The sequence below is a fragment of the Podarcis raffonei genome, chromosome 12, assembly GCF_027172205.1.
Source record: "Podarcis raffonei isolate rPodRaf1 chromosome 12, rPodRaf1.pri, whole genome shotgun sequence".
NCBI lineage: Eukaryota > Metazoa > Chordata > Lepidosauria > Squamata > Lacertidae > Podarcis > Podarcis raffonei.
In genome coordinates this window covers 13,029,947-13,048,821 of record NC_070613.1, presented here as the reverse complement: position 1 = coordinate 13,048,821, position 18,875 = coordinate 13,029,947, and the positions used below count along the sequence as shown (strand labels likewise).

General features: G+C 43.7%; 1 protein-coding gene across 1 annotated transcript; it reads right to left on the bottom strand.

The window, feature by feature from the left end:
• Window positions 1-1,553: 1,553 nt before the first annotated feature.
• Window positions 1,554-18,736, bottom strand: NOM1 (nucleolar protein with MIF4G domain 1). Its single transcript, XM_053359387.1, has 11 exons — window positions 17,699-18,736; window positions 16,663-16,787; window positions 15,811-16,006; window positions 13,692-14,015; window positions 12,887-12,997; window positions 11,257-11,424; window positions 10,345-10,466; window positions 4,845-4,977; window positions 3,475-3,606; window positions 2,763-2,872; window positions 1,554-1,988 (listed from the first exon to the last, which is right to left on the bottom strand). The coding sequence occupies exons 1-11, from the start codon at window positions 18,623-18,625 to the stop codon at window positions 1,811-1,813; spliced, it is 2,526 nt and encodes an 841-aa protein (XP_053215362.1). The 5' UTR covers window positions 18,626-18,736; the 3' UTR covers window positions 1,554-1,810.
• Window positions 18,737-18,875: the final 139 nt, after the last annotated feature.

The window sequence follows — 18,875 nt, the reverse complement described above, 5'->3', positions numbered from 1 at the left end:
CAATTGTTTTAATTGTTTTTATATGCATAGTTGTTTTGTAGATGGTTTTTATTGTATTTCAAGATTACTTTGGCATGCCTCATTGGAAGAGATTCATAAATGAGTTGCAGTTCAATGACATCTAGAGGGTTAGAAGTTTCACACACTAGTTTCATAGTATACACAAGACAAGCGAAGACCTAATTTTTGTTACATGGACATTCAATTTACCAAATGAACTGGTTGAGCGATTCTTTCACAAATACAATACCGATGTATTGCCTTTTCTTATCCTGTGTTTGGAAGGTCAGGCAAGATACAGACTCGTGAAACTTAAGTGACATTGTAAGGCATTGGTTCTTTTTGGGTCACAAACCCCTTTTGAGAATCTGATGAAAGCTATGGACCCCAGAAAAATGCATATGCACATAAAATTCTGTATACAATTTATTTAATCCCAATGGAAAAGTCATTTTTTTTGCACCTGGTATATGGACCCCTAGAGATCAATGGACCACAGGTTAAGAACCCCTGCTGTAAAGTAAAAAATCCACTTGGCTTGCTTATTATTATTTTACTCAGCTTGATTTGATGAGGTCATAGATTTGTGGACAGTAACCAAAATCAATAATTAGTGGCACTTTAAAACTAATAAAGCTACTGCAGCAAAAAGCTTTTGTTTTGCACACACAATGAATTTCATAGTATTTAAGGAGGCACAAGTTTCTGTTGCTTTTGCTGCATGAGGAAAGTGTGGCGACCATTTTGATTTTTGTCCTTAAGAAGCTACTCTTGATCAGCTTCTGTTTAAGCACAGGCAGAAGAAAATGCAGCAAATGAACCTGAGAACTGTGACGCCCTAGCAAAAATTTCAGTTTAAGCAAATGTAATCCATAAAGTGACAGCAGACATTTGCCCTCATCTGACATTTGGCTTCTATGGAATTCAGTAAGGGAAAGTCATGGGTAAAGTAATGGGGTTTTTTGTACGTATAAAAAGTGTTTGACTACATAGAAAGGAACCTTCAAGGGGGAGGGACTTCCAAAGCATTTGGAGTGGGTAACATGGAGTAGCAATGTTAGTTTCTGCACTGATTTCAATAACAATAGTCAATGGACTGTCAGAGAGACATTCAATGTACTGTTTGCATTAGCTATCAAAATTTTAGTAGAATGAATTGGGGGAGTGGGGAGTGACAACAGACTGGCATGAGAATGAGGAATTTAAATTAGCACTATAAACATGATGTGGCAATACCACTTGCATATGTTGAATTTTTTATATATATAATTTTTATTAAAATTTTCTGTTATACAAATTCACCATATCAAACAGTTTTCACAGATTTCAACTTTTTGGACTTCCATCAGCTTCTCTGCCAATCATCCATATTTTTCCATTTTTACACATTTTCTAAATTTGATATTGCATTTTAATATACCCTTACTGTCCTATTTCTGTTTAACAATACTCCTCTAACTTTCACAAAGCCTCTTTAAATCCCACTAGCGCTGTTTGTTCATCACATATCATATGTTGAATTTTTTTAAAGAAGTTCAAACGCTACATTAAAATTCAAGGGTACAAAACTTTTATTTTCAAAAATACACTGTATAGATAATAATAGACTTCACTAGTGACTGTGTTTTGTCTTTCAACAGAAGGATAATAAATACTAGCCAGTTTGAATATCAAACCTAATCCAGCTCCACATTATTGTGAAGGAACTGATCAGAACATGAGGTCTGCTGTTTATGAAAGATCATTCAAGTCATTCCCCCGCCCCCATTAAGTCCGCATTTCCCATAGATAAAAATCATTGGACCTAACACTATAATTTTAATTTAGATTCTTTTGCTTTCAAAGTCCTAGTCACTAGTTCAATTCTCTCTTTTAGCAAAGTGGCTTCTTCAACATTTTTGTGAGCTTGATTATTCTTCAGCAAGAAATGGGTGAGGAAAAGCTTCAAGCCTTCGTGCAGCATTCCCAATTTTGGGTTGTCAGCCAACCTGGAAAAACACAAAGAACTGCAAGTTAACCAACCCAGTGTTTTCTTTAGGGCAATGTTACATCACTAATAGGATACAGCCAGGCAAGCAGGATAGAGGCTTACAAAATACTCTGGAGCATTGTATGGCTAGGCTAGTGACACCATAAGGAAAACCACATTAGGGCTCTGCAGAAGAACTGAAATGTTCCAGCTTCTAGTTCCAGTTAAACTACAGTAATGGGGAAAAAAGACAGAACCCCTTTTTGACAGTAAGGTGATGGTTTGACAAATTCTACCTGAGACCAGGGGATGCGGGTGGCGCTGTGGGTTAAACCACAGAGCCTAGGACTTGCTGATCAGAAGGTTGGCGGTTCGAATACCTGCGACGGGGTGAGCTCCCGTTGTTTGGTCCCTGCTCCTGCCAACCTAGCAGTTCGAAAGCACGTCAAAGTGCAAGTAGATAAATAGGTACCGCTCCGGTGGGAAGGTAAACGGCGTTTCCGTGCGCTGCTCTGGTTCGCCAGAAGCGGCTTAGTCATGTTGGCCACATGACCTGGAAGCTGTATGCCGGCTCCCTTGGCCAATAAAGCGGTTCATTCACTTTCAGCTTTGTATTCTTGTTTTTAAAAAGTGCACCTAGACATTCCGTTGTTGTGCTCATATCCTAGGTATAAGGTGCCATTTAGCTCCCAGCTTTCATATCTCAGTTTCTAACACTACCTGAGACAGAACCCCTTTTCTCATTAAAATGATGGTTTGACAAATTCTACCTGGAACCCCTAGGATGACTTACTTTCCAAAGATGTGGTTTAGTTCTTCTGGATCTGTTTTCAAGAACAGTGCAGACAGTACTTGTCGTAAGAAGTGGACTTTTGGCTTGTCTAATTCACTGAATTCAATTACCTAGTTAAAAAGCAATGAAATGTCAAAAACTCTTAAGACACTCTCAAGCTATTAAGCTGTCATGAAAATGCTAATGTTATTAGTATTAAATAAATCACCTGTAGACTATTACCAAAAGAACAGTCATTAATAATTCCAGAGAGCTCAGCTCACCTGTTTGAATATACAATGGGATCTAAAGCTTAATTGTGAATTCAATGCAAAAAGACATCTGTTTATTGCACATACTGGCCAATTAACAAAGTGGGAAAGATTTCATGAAACATGAGATCAACAGCAACTTGCTTAAATCTTAACAACCTCAATGGCAGCTAAGAGGGCACTTGCCAGCTGTTGTCAAACTACAGTTCCCATCATCTCCAACCACTGGCCATGCTGGTTGGGGATGATGGCAGATGTGGTCAAACAGCATCACCCTGGGTACCCCTGCATGGATACTGTTGCAAACCTAGATTTCCCCCCATAGAATAACCATTTGATTTGCCTCGCTTGTTAGGTGACATTACATACCAAAGAACATGAACATTATGCATGAGTCTAACAGGAGATCTAAAAGTAAAGTTTTTTTTTAAAAAAACAACAACAAGAAGAGTTTTGCTTACCTTGAAAACAGTGAGGGACAGAGACTTAGTCTTCAACAGATGAGCCAAGAGATTAACTAAATTTGATAAAGCAGTAGTGGAGAGGTTCCCCAAATCTCTTATTTTATCCCACATACTGAACTGGAATGTCATCTGGTTTAAAAAAAAATAAAAAGAGAAAAGGCTGTTTATTAACAATCCTACTCTCACAGGTAAGCTGGCTGAGGGGCCTCAAAAGGCAATCTATGGTGCTGCTCTGCTGGCAGAGAGGAAGGTAACACTAGCAGGTTGACATTTATCTCACTGGAGGACCCTGCCCTGCCTTCAGAAAGCTTAGAGGTAAAGCGGGGCATGCTGGGGTGGGCAGAGGGGCACTAAATCTAAGCCCCTTTATTTTCTAGACATGTCCCAGAAACTGGCACAACCCTATCCCAGCTTAGGGGTTGGCACAGTTCATTCTCCTCCACTGTAATCAAAGCTACCCACCTTCCACAAGGAATTATGGCAGGTCATAGGATACGGTGCTAGCTTCGCCAGCTGCCCCCCCCCCCCAAATCATCAATATAAGGTAGGATCACTTTGTGCAGTTAATTACTTGTTGCAGCATTGTAAGTTATGTGCAGTACATTCTGACAGGCCAAATAGTGATAGCCTCTGACTCCAGAGGGAAACTTTTAGACGTAAACCAGTTGGAGGATCAGAAGTGGAAGAGAATAGGGTACAGAAAAGAGAACTTCCCTTTTTACCCCCCCCCTTTTTTTTGCTTTTTCTTCTGGTCTGGCCTCCTTGGAAAGGAGGAGAGATCACGCAGACCATGCTTTGCTAGAGAATGGATTTGTCCTCTCCCTGACGCTTGCATCATCAGTCATTCCTTCCCTTGGAGTTGTTTCAAAGAGAAAGAGGACAGAGGGAGGGTAATTTGTGTGAAAGGGCAGACAGCATCTCTTATGCCTCCAGCTACAGGTTCCTGCCTTATGGTGCCCTTGTCATGAGAGACTGTCCCTTACTAAATACAGAATTGAGGATTAATTTAAACACTAGAGCACACTGGTCCCGGAATGTGTATTTGCGCTCTCTCTGTGTGTCTGTCTACTTTCATGTGCTCCAAATCATTTAAATGGATATGGCAGGGAATGACTCTGAAATATTTTCCATACAATCCATCACTAAGCTGTGGTTCCTTTCTGAGACAATGCTGTTGTTTGGCTTTACAAGCAATATGGAAGGGTTATGGCTCTCCCCACACGAAACGTATTTTCTACATAAATGCAGCTATTACATTTAGCAGTCGTGTATTTAACTACCATATATTACCATTTGATAACACCACTTTCATTCCCAGAAATTTAAAAGGTGCAACCAGTAAAGAGAAAGACAAGTTCTTAGCTTACCTGGAATCGCTTTTCATATTCGCAAAACTTGGCAGACAAATATGCATAGAAGGGGTTATAAGTCTTCTCTTGCAGGCAACAGTCTATGAGGACATGGACAATCTCTCTCTCCTGCTGATCTTTCAGCCTAAGCCTAAAACATCAATTGCCATTATGTAAATTCCATTTCCTGAATGTTTAGGCTGAACTACCATAAAATGGAAGAGTTACTGCCACCCGATTCATTCTTGACTCGAACTCAATCCATTACGCATCAAGTTAAAAAAAAAAAGGATCTAAATAGTTTATACCAAACCAGTTTCTTCATTGCAGTGTATTCTGCATAATGATTTCAATAATATATGGACAACAAGATCCATACCATGGGTTTCTGGAAAAGAAAGCATTCTTAACTGTGTGCTTTGCATAATATACAGCTGTGGAACGATTACTAATTTTTTTATAAAGAGAAAAGTCTTGATAGGAAGGGTAGGTAGGACTACGATCCATCTCTGAATGCAGTGGTGTGCAAAAGAATTGGGAGAGGGAATCCCTCTGTATGACAATATGTAGATAGCTCAGTTGGTTAGTGTGTGGTGCTGCTAACAACAAGGTTGCAGGTTTGATCCTCATATAGGACAATTGCAAATTCCTGCATTGCAGGGGCTTGGACTGGATGATGCTCAGGGTCCCTAGCAACTCTACAATTCTATGTTTGGCCTCTGGGTTACAAAAATCTGGGTTATCTACTACCAGCTGTCCTTCCTGGAGCTGATGAGAGCTGTAGCCCAAAGCACCAGGCCGAGGGGAGGCCAAGCTATTCTGAATTAAGAAATTGCTAGTGGGTGACCGAAGGAAAAACTACCCTCTCAAGTTTTTCCAATTCCTAATTGAGGGTGTTGGGGATTTCAACCAACCTAATTACAAAAATATAATCAGCATTAATGAGTTCCCACTGGCTGTCTCAGCAGAAAGTCTGGCAGGACTGAACGGCCTCCTTACTCACAGAGCTGGACCACGCAGAGGATTAAGACGGTGTTGGCAAGGAATAGTCTTAACTTGTGCTGTACCTGTTCTGTCAAATAAGTCTGATTTAGATTCCAGAGCTGTCAAATGCTTGGCAGCACTAAAGCCAATTAAAATGAAAAATGCTTAATATTATAATGCAGAGAGTGTCAAGCACAAAATTTGCATCCTTTCAAAATGAGGCTTTCATCTATAGTTACCCAGTCGGAGATGAGCTACATGGCTGGGATGGCCTGATTTTGCTAAGGTATAGATAAAATGCTTCATTTTACACCAAGCCACTTTTCAGTGAAGTCAATGAAACAATAATGTGCAATTTGTAGCAAACAATGCCACTGCTCACCCCACAAGATGTTATTAGTCAAGAGGATCAGAAGTAATGCAACTAATTTCTGTAGCTAGTGGCAAGGATCACCAATGGTGCTCTCCCTGTCACATGAGACCCTCCCTGTCACACACCACTGCCCCGCTGAAATTATACTTGAAAGAAGCATTCTTTTGCAGCCAATATAATAAATTGTGCTTGGTTGAGGTGTGTATGTGGTGCCCACAAGTTTCTTCAGTTTGCAGATGTGCCCACAGAGTAAAAAATATTGGCAATTCCTGACCCAAGAGCTGAGAATGAACATAGGGAGATATGTGGATGCCAGAACACTAAGGTTCTCATATACAGTGGTACTTCTAGATACGAACAGGATCCGTTCCGGAGCCTCGTTCGCATCTAGAAGCAAATGTAACTAGCGACGGCACGTTTGTGCATGCCGCTTTTCGCTGCTTCTGCGCACACGCGAGACGTCATGTTGAGAGTCTGCGCATGTGCCAAAACCTGGAAGTAACACGTTCTGTTACTTCCGGGTTGCCGCGGAGCACAACTCGAACGCGCTCAACCTGAAGTGCATTCAACCCGAGGTATGACTGTATTTATTCTGCAGGATTTAGTACCATTGTTCAAATGTTTTTGACCTGAAGATGCAGCTGAAGGCCCACCGAAATCCATGAAGTGAGTTCCTCACATTTCATACACAACCATGATTCATAGCTTAATTTAATTTTAGATAGTGGGGTCTATGGGACCTCCTGTTACATTTGTGCATATATGCTTGCTTACAGTAATAATGTTTTTGTAAAAAAAAAAATTGAGTTTAATTTAAGCCACCTGCAGCTGAGTTGGTTAGTGGGACTTAAATTTTCGAGAAACCTCACAAGCACACAACAAGGGTGCATAGAAATGTGTTCCTACTAGGCACTCTCCACCTAAGAAGCTTAATTGAGCTTCCATATTCACTCTTTCAAGTGCTTCCTTGTTTGGGCTTTCTCTGATTGGGTTTAAACAGAAAAGGATTCCTTCACTTGGTAAGTGTGCCATTTGCCTATAATTTAAGGCAAAAAGCAGCCTCTCTCTCACACACCCCTTTAAAGAGATCTTTTGCTTTTCTGAGTGGCAACTATTTCTCATCTTTTCAGACGTAGGGTCCACTCCTACATCATAATCTTAAATAATGTTGCTGCCTACTTGTTCAAATGGAGGATTCTTGCCGCTTTCTTGAGCAGTGATCAACTCTGGGAGCAACATTACAAATGAAAGAGCACTGGAGACTTGTGTTGTGTCCTTATACTATATGTTTTAGTTAATATACAAGCAAAGCATTTGATAGTAACAGGCAGTCCACCGGGCAGCAAACCTGCAAATGTTGCATCAGATCCCAGAGAGCACCTCCTTCCGAGGCTTTATCTCAATTTAGACAACTCTAGCTAAAAATCGCAGGTCTCATCTCTAAATTCAAATGACCTTTTCTCTCCCACCCTCCCTCATATGTATACACCCTGCGGAGTCCTGGTTTTGGACCCCACCCCCTGCAGGTAGATTGCCCATTCAAGAGAACATTCATAGCCATTATAGGAACATTAAGGCTCTTTTGTCAGATCCCATCAGGGGACACTTTAGGGAAAGCCATAACGACAGACCATTTACAGTAATCAGATAGATGGACAAACTCATACCATCCCCTCTCTCAAAAGTGGTTCGGCTACCATTAAATAGCTCCTGGCTGAAAGTTCTCTCGGGAACAGAGAACTGGAGAAGTTAGCAAGTAGCCAAAAACATACAAGTGAACCATGATTAGTTATTTACATAACAGAATATTTCCATAACAATTATATTTACTTCTCTAGACAAAAAACAAATTCCAACCAGAAAACAAATTCCAACTAGTAACAAGGCCCCCTGAGCATTCCTAAACAGGCACTCATTTTGCTCCCAGTTTCTCAAAACATGAATCAGAATATCCTTAATCATAAGCAGTTCCTCCTGTGTCCTCCATTACATTAGGAAGACTTCTGCGATGAATGGCATTTCAGCAACAAAAGCAGGGTGAGGTTTACTCTTGCTATTTACCTAATTTGTCCGTGCATTCAGCCACCAAAAAGTGATACCTACATCCACACCAGAATCGAACAAGCAGCTTGGCAGCTAACATTTGTAAGGCATTTCTACCTAGGCACCCCAAATCCCTGAAGTAGGGAAGATACTAAAACAGCTGATTCCAAACACACCACTCTACTGATACAACACACCTTGCCCAGGGGCTCCGTAGCATTCAATGTCTGTAGCTTTTACGTCTGCTTGGCAAGCCATTTCTAAGCATGCTTCCATAAGGAACATGTGAATGTCAAACAGTCTCGCAGCGAATAGTTCTTTGCCAAGAAACCCCTGCGTTGTTCAGCAGGAATTGTAATGTGCCCGGCTCATGAATCTCCTCCAGATTTGTTACCCCTTCCACTTTTTACTACACATGCACTGAATCCTGTTCCATCACAATATGGCTTTATCTAGGAGCAATATTCCGCTAAGACTGACTTCGCTCCAGGGAGCTGCCATCAAATCTTCCTCTCCTCCCATGCCCCCAGTGGTAGTGGACAGGACCTCTAATAGAGGCAGATAAGCTTCTCCATCCGTTTACTTCCCCATCTTTCAGGCTTCTGAATTATTCCCACTGTGTGGTGTTGCCTCTGGGGTGTGCAAATTTAAGGGCCTGGTCCAACCCACTTAAACTTTCATGGCATAGTGAAGAGGTGATAAGAGGCTTAAGAAGAGGTTGTTCTTGCTCATGGCTGCAGGCTCCAGCTAGTTTCTCTGCAAACCACTCACTTCCAGTGTGGAGAGCATTTTCTCTTGCTCAACTCTGGCAGAGCTTTTCCCCAGCAGCTTTACTAAAAGTTTCTTCCAGCTTTTTTATTCTCATCACTGCTGACAGGCTCCTGAGCAGACAGTCCCTCATTCATCCAACCCATGACTAAGAGCTAAAAAGCTGGATTTCAGGGTCAACCGTGACCCATTGCAGCTGATGATTACTCATGACCCTCATCTCCTGCCATGCAACCTCCAGGCTTACTTTCAGGATTGCCTCACATTCCTTTGGAGTCTTGTTCTTTCCATGTTGGTTCGTTTTACACTAGGTCCCAGTTTGTAATAACAGCTTATATTCCAGACCCCAGTGTTAATGCACTCTCTGCTTTGCGCATGGCAAAAGTTTCCAGGAGCGGCACAATAGGGTTTCATTTCATTTTGACAGGGTCCAAGAATCAGCTTGCCTTACCGAGAAACCTATTTGTCCTCACTATCAAGTTCTTGAGTCTTCTTCAAGGCTTGAGTGACAAGTCCTTCACTTGCACAGATATGTACTTAGAAATTTATTTATTTATATTCAAACTGCTGAGCAAGTGGATCCTGCTAGAGGCATCTGGTAGCCTTTCTTGATATAGGATAAAGAATCCTTGACCCAGCAAGTGTGGGCACCTGCCTTTGGATGAGAGAAATTTGTGATTTAAAAAAAATCATTTAATTTAAAGTTTACAAAAAGAGCTTACGGGAAACAGGCAGACAGCAAGTCTGCTGCTGCTCCATCAGACATCAGAAAGCTGTCCGTGCAGCACCACAAGGCTGCTCCAGTTTAGCTAACCCAAGCTAAAACTCTCCTCTTCAAATTCAGCCTCTCACTTTCATGCTGTCCCCTTCACCCTGCAGAGCACTAGCTTGAGATCCCACCCCCTGCAGATAGATTGCCCATTCAGGAGAACATCCACAGCCATTAAAGGAACATTAAGGTGTTTTTTTTACATCCATCAGGCAACACTTTAAGCAAACCATCAGAACCGGCCATCTGATTTCAGTTAACAGGCCTAAATTCACAAAAAGGTGCAAAAAAATTATTTTCTCCCTCTATGAAGCAAGCTCTTTTTCAAAAATGGGATTGTATCTTAGGTTTCAATCCTATGCACAATTACTTGAAAGTAAGCTCCACTGAATATTTTACTTCTGAATAAACATGCTTGAGATTGCATTGCAAGAATGTTTGTAACTGTTTCGGGTTTGCACCAGGCAAAGTGTACACTTGCTCCAGCTAAGACTTTGCCGGTTCGTATTCATGAGAAAGGTATTTCACATCCGAACAGTGGCTTAAGTTTCTGAAATCATCCTACCCTGGCGACTACTTACTTTAAAAGTTTTTCAAAGGCATCCAAAAAGTCTTCACTAGTCATCAAGATACAAAATATATTCCTCCTAATATCTGTGTTCATTCTTTGCTTACGAGCAAGCTCCAGAATCTTCGAACTCACCTGAGTAGGGGAAAGGGTTGAAAACTTAACATTTCAGAAACTCTTAATATCGCGGATGAATTTCGTAATTTCAAACAGTCTGGTAAAATCTTCAACAGGAATATGAGCAAAGTCAAATGTTTGGCTTTCAAGCTACATAACTTTCTCAGGAAGTGAGGAAACCCAGGTATTTTCAAAATGTAATCCTCAGGGCCAAACTACATAGTATGTTATTCATACTTTTTTGAAAAGTGCGATTAAAATGGGTACAGTGGTACCTTGGTTTAAGAACAGCTTAGTTTATGAACAAATTGGGTTAAGAACACTGCAAAACTGTAGGTGTTTTGGTTTGTGAACTTTGCCTTGGAAGCAGAACATGTGCCGTTTCCCGTTGAGTGTGTTCAGTTTGTAAACTGAGTTCTCCGCTGCTATGGGAAAGCACGCCTTGATTTAAGAATGCTTTGGTTTAAGAACGGACTTCTGGAACGGATTAAGTTTGTAAACCAAGGTACCACTGAATTATTATTATTTTGAAGAAAAAACAGCAACAAGGATTTGATCTGGAACCAGCACCAGTTTTCTGCCGTGAAGCCCCCTTGAGCTTGATTTTAACTATGGAAATGCGGCATAGAAATAAAATGATGTATGTCTGTACCTTTGAACAGATTTTGAAAGGAATAAATTTCTAAGCACAACCACCACAAATACCTTCATTTATGCTCATTAAGAATCCCTAGAGCAAGACTACTCTTTGGGAGACTGTCTTAAGACACACTTCCAGAATGACGTTAATAGTGAGGATCACATTTACCTTTCCTACAGTTAGTATTGGTTGCATTTGGTTGCTGGTGCTGTCAATCATTGGCGCTCCGCTCCATGACGATCCAACAATCCACCACCGACCAACTTGTTCAGCAGTTAGGAGAGATTCCAATGACACGCGAAGTTGAGCTTCTTTTCCAGAACTGCTATTATGAGTCTTATAGAATGGAAGAATGCTATGTCAGAAGATTTTTTAAAATAAAGAGTTTTATACCTAGTTGTCAGCCTAATTAGATGTCCTCCAGTTACATCTGGCAGCAGATATGATGGAAACCCAGGCTGTGGTTTACTTGAACTGAAAGTGCTCCTCTTTTTGAACCACTGGTAAACTCAGCAGCCAATGCTCATACTGAAAACCAAACCTTGTTGCACTAAGACAGTCAGCTGTTCCAGTGGCGTAGCGTGGGGGGTGCAGGGGGGGCCGGCCGCACCGGGCACAACATCTGGGGGGGGCGCGCTCGCCGCCTCCGGAGTCTCCGAAGAGCCTCGGGCGCAGGCTGTAGCACCAGGCCAAGAAGCCGAAGCTGAAGAGCCCGCTGAGTGCCGCGCCCAGGCAGAGCGCGCCGGGAGGCACCACCGCCAGGGCCCGGCGGCAGCCGCAGCACCTCGCCACCATTCCGCCACCAGACTTGCTCGCACAGGCACGGCTGCCCGCCGCCGACGCTGCTGCCTCTGGCGGCGGACACGTGGAGAGAAACAGCGGCAGCCGAGCGGGAGACTCTCCCTTTCTCACTGCAACGCTCCGGGGAGGGGGCGAGGGAGAGAGTCAGGTGGAAACGCACGCGCGCCCCCCAAGCCGCATCTTCGCGGGGGTTGGGGGCGAAGCCGCCGGGTATTTGCGCCCCAAATTGGGGCGACCGCAAAAAGCCACCCTGCCAGCAGCAAGCTTCAAGGTCAAAGGCTCCCTTCGAGGAAGCTGCGATCCTCTTTCCAATTAAGTCCCCCCCCCCCAGCTCAGTTCAGTGGGAGGTGGATTTCCCGGGTCTCTTGTCCCTTAGAGGGCGCCTCTCATCATCCCGCCATTCTGAGAGCAGGGAGGGCGCCTCTCAGGAGACTTTCTCCCGCATTTGCTTTCCCGCTGGATCTGCAACTCTTCTGGTGAGCGAGGTTTAAACCAGAGGCAGGCGCTCCTTCTTGGACGGATGCCTGGAAGAAAAAGACACCGGGGTCTCTTCCTTTCCTTCCCCTGCAGAGACCAGCCACGTCCCTCAGCTGAGGCCGCCTTGCTTCTCAAAAGAGCCGGTCTACTACAGTTCGTGGCTGCATGGGAGAGCGCTGCTTTCCTTGCAAAAGGCCCCCAGGTTGAGTCGCCGGCACCTCCAGCTATGAGAGGATGGGAGCAGTGGCGTAGCGTGGGGGGTGCAGGGGGTCGGCCGCACCTGGCGCAACATCTGGGGGGCACCTGGCGCAACATCTGGGTTAGGGGGCGCAAATCCATGGGTTAGGGGGCGCAAATTACTTGCCTTGCCCCGGGTGCTGACAACCCACGCTACGCCACTGAGCTGTTCTACATAAGGAGCTCCTAAGGCCCAGGATGTTAGTAGCAGCTTTTGCCAATACTCAAGTCTGTTCACAGTGTATGAAAAAAATATAGCAATATGGTTTTTCATGGAGTTTACCAGTGTCCTCTGCAGCTTCCTTAGTTTCTCAACCGGCTCTGGATCGTACCCAGGGATTTTTCTCATGTCATTGTTTTTTAGTGCCAGCATGGTCTCCAACATGAAACAAACCTTTAGAGAAAGACAGTAAGTCTGCATTATTGTTCCAGTACTTAAAACGGCAAAGATCTGTAGCATAAAAAAATGGACTAGAACCGAAGTTTTATACCCACCCCTAAGGCCAATTTTTAAATGTGTCAAACAAAATCAAATGTTTGACTGATTTACGAAGAACTGAAGCAGCTCTAGTTTGTATGTTTTCCAGAGAATGCCCAACACATCATACCATAGTGCAAGTGGTGTTGGGAAAATATAGGGATACTAAAATTCCTACAAAACTGTTTTAGGATGGTATTCAGTGCTTTCTGTCTGCTGATGGAACAGGGAGAAGGAGGTGATTATTTGTATTATTTATTAAATTTGTATACTGCCCTTCATCTGCAGATCACGGCACAGTTCGCAACATAAAAAAAACAAAATACACAACAAATGTAAGAACAAAAACCAAATTGACAACCCCCCTTCCCACAACACATTTAAAAGAGTATCGCATGTTAATCAGCTAAAGGCCTGGTTGAAGAGGATTTTTAGGGATTCCTTCCCCCAGTGCTCCCCAAATCTACTCTAGAGGATGAAGAAAAAATTGTCAAAAAATGCCTCGCCCCTTGTTACGCTGACAGATACTTTCCATCCCAGAAAGCATGGGATACCACATTTTGATGAAAAAGTTACCCCAAAAAGGTACTTTAAAAAAAGGCATTCATACCCTTGACTGGTCCTGGAATTGCTTTCCTACTGCGTTTGCTTTTTTCTGGGCCTCCGTGATAAGTTCTTTGAGGGCCAAAGCATCATCTTTCCTCAAGGAAAAGCCTACATTTTTCAGCAGCAGCAGAATTAGTTCAATATCCTTTTCAGAAAAAGTGCTAACAAGCTTCTTTAAGATGTCGAAGATCAGCAGTGAATGCACTACATAAAAGTTATACAAATGAGCAATTAAGATAAGGAGGTTCTCGCATTCTTTCCCTTCAGCTTCACTTTTGTAGACTTCATCAAATTTCCGCACCACAGTTTCCAAAAAGTGAGCACCAACCTGGAACATTTAACACACAAACATGATCCATGAGCTGCTGACCATTTAAACACTTTAAAGCAGAAAGCCAACAATGTATAACTAATGTTGTGGTCCTAAAATTTGCTGACCAGCAATTTAAAAGTCATATATAATAATATATAATATTAGCTGCTGTACTAGCATAAGATTACTAATCACTGCATTAGGCTGCATTACACAGACAAGTCCTTTCACTCAAGACTATTTCACAAGTGATATCTGAATGAATTTTCGTTTGGCAGGACACCCTTGCAAATGCTAATGAGCTATACCAAGGTGATTAAGAAAGAACAAGTGTAGCTGTTCAATATAATTCACAGAGAAGCACAGAAGTCCACTTCTGAAAACACCACTTTTGAAAACAGCCTTAGATTGCAGTGGATAGTGATGGTCCTGTACATAGGGCAGGCCAGTTATTAAAATGAATGTGTGACTGCAGAAAATTTGCACACTGATAATGTGGTGTAAACCACTGAGCCTTGGGCTTGCCTATCGGAAGGTCGGTGGTTCGAATCCCCGCGACGGAGTGAGCTCCCGTTGTTTGGTCCCAGCTCCTGCCAACCTAGCAGTTCGAAAGCAAGTCAAAGTGCAAGCAGATAAATAGGTACTGCCTCGGCAGGAAGGTAAACGGTGTTTCCGTGCGCTGCTCTGGTTTCGACAGAAGCAGTTTAGTCATGCTGGCCACATGACCCAGAAAAAACTGTCTGCGAACAAACATCAGCTCCCTCGGCCAGTAAAGCGAGATGAGCGCAGCAACCCCAGAGTTGTTCGTGACTGGACTTAACTGTCAGGGGTCCTTTACCTTTATCGCAAAGGACCAAGTCACACACCCCTCTGCCCTGTCAGGGCATTTGACCTCAGGTCTCACCATCCCTAGTCCAATATTTTAGCCACGCCACCGTGCTGACTTTCACATTGCCAACAGCAGCTTATTGTTTTATTATAGTAAGTGCCTTTGAGGTCATTTCAAGTTTGCCTTCTTGAGGGAAAAGATGTGATTCAACAAAGAAATACTAATGAACCCCTCTTTCTACAAATTGTATTCAATTAATTATGGGTACAGAAAAACTGAAAAGCTCCTTTGTTTAAACAAATGCCCCCTTTTCAATAAGTACCTATACTACTATTGTGCAGCAAAATCAACAAAGAGCCTTGGGGCACCTTAAAGACCAACAAATTTGTTTCCTTGACATAAGCTTTCCTTGACTTTAGTCCATCAGATGCATGAAACATATTCCTGAAGTTGCAGGTGTGTGAGAGTTTTTTTGTGGGGAGGTGGGCAGAATTGTAAAAAGGAAGGCCAGAGAGAGAAGTACAATTATGTGATTAACTGTGGTCTTTCATAACAAACGCCCCTTTTCAGAAATGGCTGGAAATCAGAACATGCACTTCAGGCTCCTAGAAACCAGTGTCAAACCTCCTGTTAGTTTTAATAGAACTATGGCAAACAAATCATTACTGCAGAACACACAGAGTGAAATTTGCAGAAGTTGCTTTTCTCTGTGGTCAACATGCAAAGATCCTTGGCTTTTTCATCACAAAGGTGTGAAGTACTACTTAATGAATATTTTCTGAAATAACGACTTTATTTATATTCTACCATTCTGCTTAACAGCACCTGGTATGACATTGTTTTTTTAAAAAACCAAGTATCATAAAATCTAAAATGACCAAAGTGTCATGAAATTATTAGTAGAATCCAAAGGAAAGGCATAGTAGAAAAGTTCCTTTATTACTGTGCTACTCAACATTGGGGAAGATTCAGAAAAATTACCTCAATTCCCACTGTCCGATGAAGGATGCTAACTAAAAGCACATGTTCCATCACCAGCCTGGAAGGCATTGCTGATTCTGTAACGCAAGCACTGATAAGGATATCTGTCAACGTTTCATTCATATATTTTCTACTGTTCACCATGTAGAGCTCCTCCAACTGTCCACTTATAGAGGCTAAATTTGGTTCACTCAACCTAGCAGAAAATAAATCATATGGAAATAAAGGTAAACATCAGCTTTAATGTTCTGTTTCATTTTAACATCGAGTCATATGAAATGTATTTCAAAATGGGTGTTCAAAGTATATATTTATAAAAACACTTTTGTCCATTTGAAAAAAACTGATAGGTCATTCAGCTCAATTTATTTGATTTCCTGCCTTTCTTTCCCTAACTGAACACAAAGTGATGCCAATAATACTTGGAGCAACAAATAAAAATTGCAGTAGGGCAAGTTAGAAGTCCTTAAATGTGATGTCTTGGCTGATTCCTGTAAGGAAAATTTCAATACTCCCTATACAAACTGTCCTGTAAATCATCATCTGAGATACTTTTTCCTGTCTGGAGGTCCAGAGGGTGGCAACAGGCCTTTTCTGAGGTGCCTCCCCATTTGTGGAATACTCTCCCCAAGAAGGCTTGCCTTCATTAAATACCTTTAGGCTCGAAGCAAAAACATTCCTCTTCTCACTGGTCTTTGGCTAATAAAACAATCTCTGGCCTTTTAAACTGTGTTTGGGGGGTATTTGTTACTATGTTATACATTTCTGCATTTTTACATTGTAAACCGGCTTGTGATCCTCCAATGAAGGGTGCTAGAGACATTTAATAAAATCAAAAAATTAAAATACTACCTGTTAATTAGGCCCTTCAGTGTTTTCCTCAGCCTTTCCAATTCTTCCCTTTTTGGGGCATCTATTGTCTCTTCAGACCTTCGCATATGTGGGGGAATATACTTTGTAGCATCTTGGCAAGGATTCTTTAAGAAGGAAAAGGAAAAAAAATAGACGATGTATTAATTAAATAATTTAATTTTTGAGAAAATGGTTGAAAATTGAGATCTTGTGTGATTTATGAATGAAAAGGAACCTGTTCTGTATAATTTACTATAATGTAAGCCATCAATGTGAATGTCTGGCACACTGATATTGAGAAAGGTGGGAAACAAATGCTCTGTGACAATGCGATAGCCAACGTGGTAAAAATCTTCACATTTTAACATTGGCATCTGTCCCTAAAAATGGAAACGGTGACTGTGACAAATGTAGGTGTGCTAACTTATAGACGTTTGAAAGGTACGCTCATTGGGAAGCTCAGATTAGCTGCTGCTCTCCAAGGAGAAAACTTGTTGATGTGCACTTGTCAAAGGAAACACAGAGAGCTGCCTGATACCAAGTCTAAACATTGGTCCATTTAGCTCATGCTGACTTGCAGCAGGCCTCCAGGAGTTTCTCTCAGCCTGATCTGGGGATGCGCAGAAGTTAACCAAGTACAGTGGTGCCTCGCAAGACGAAAATAATCCGTTCTGCGAGTCTCTTCGTCTAGCGGTTTTTTCATCTTGCGAAGCAAGCCCATTGACGAATTAGCGCTATTAGCGGCTTAGAAAATGGGGGGGGGGGAGGAAAAAACCCCCGCAGGAACTCGCAAGACATTTTCGTCTTGCGGAGCAAGCCCATAGGAAATTCGTTTTGCGAAGCACCTCCAAAACGGAAAACTCTTTCGTCTAGCGAGTTTTCCGTCTTGCGAGGCATTTGTCTTGCGGGGCACCACTGTACCTTCTAACTGTAATGCAGATGTACTACCACTGAGCTATGACCCATGTCTATCTCACTAAGTAAGGGTACACACAGACCCCCTAAACATCCTCCAATTTTTTTAAAAAAAACAGACCTCATCCTGCTCTCCAGGAGAGGTGGGTTCCTCGGCTCCAGACTCTGGGCTCCTTAGGCCAGGGGATCTGCTTTCTTCCTCTTCATTCTCACTTTCTCCTTCGCTACTGGATTCTCCTGAGCTTCTTGGGTCTTCTTCCAGAGCGAAATCCTCCTCGGCTTCTTCTTCCAGGCCCACCTCCTCATCTCCCCTCAGACCCTCTCCCTCAGACCCCTCTCCTCCCTCTTCCTCTACTTCCCCCTCGCTGCTCTCGTACAGGCCGGAGAAGGGGGTCCCTGTCTCCAGGGCTCCCAGCACGTAACCCAGCCCGTCCCTGGCGAAGCTGGGAGGCAGGGCCGCCGCCTCCTCCGCCAGCCCTTCCAGCGGCTGCTTCTTCTTCTTCCGACGCTTTCCGAGCCCCAGCTGCCTCTCCAGCCGCCGGATCTCCCGCTCCTCCTCCTCGTTGGCCGCCAGCAAGGCTCGCTTGCGCGCCAGGGCCGAGGCCGAAGGAGAGGCCTTCCCGGGTTTCTTTCGAGGGGCCTCAGCGGCGGCGGCGGCGGCGGGAAGGAGGCGCTTCTCTGGCTCCGGGGTCGGCAGGGAAACCTGCTTCTTCTTCTTCTCCGGCGGCTGCTCGCTCTTCCCGGCTGGCGCTGCCGAAGGAGGAGGCCGGGGATTTTTCGCTGCCTCACCGCCGTTCAGGAGACGACGCCGCCGGCTCCGTTTCAACTTGCGCTTCTCTCGACGCAGCTCACGGCGGTTCTTGCGACTGCTCGACGCCGGCGGCTCCTGCTGAGGAGTCGAGGGGAGGCCGAGGCCGCCCTCGGGTCCCCCGGCAGCCGCCACGAACTCCCGCACTGCCAGCCCCAGTTTCTGCAGATTCCCGGCCTTCTGCTTCTGCCGCCCTCGCCTCTTGCCGCGCGCCTGGCCATTGGGGGCCGCCCGCTTCATGGCCTCTGCCGGCGTACACAAGCTAGGCCTCTCTCTCTCTCTCTCCCCTCAGGTGTTGTGCCTCATGGGCGCCACCATCTTGGCGCGGTGGCTGGTTCGGGCCTTAGAAACGGCAGCGCCACCTGCTGGACCTTCGTTGCAACCTTCTGAACCCTTTGCCCGTTTGACTCGTCTTCCGCAAGGAACGCTGGGAAATGTAGTTCCCTCTGGGAACGGATCCTCTTCGCAAGAGCCATACAGGAATTCTCTA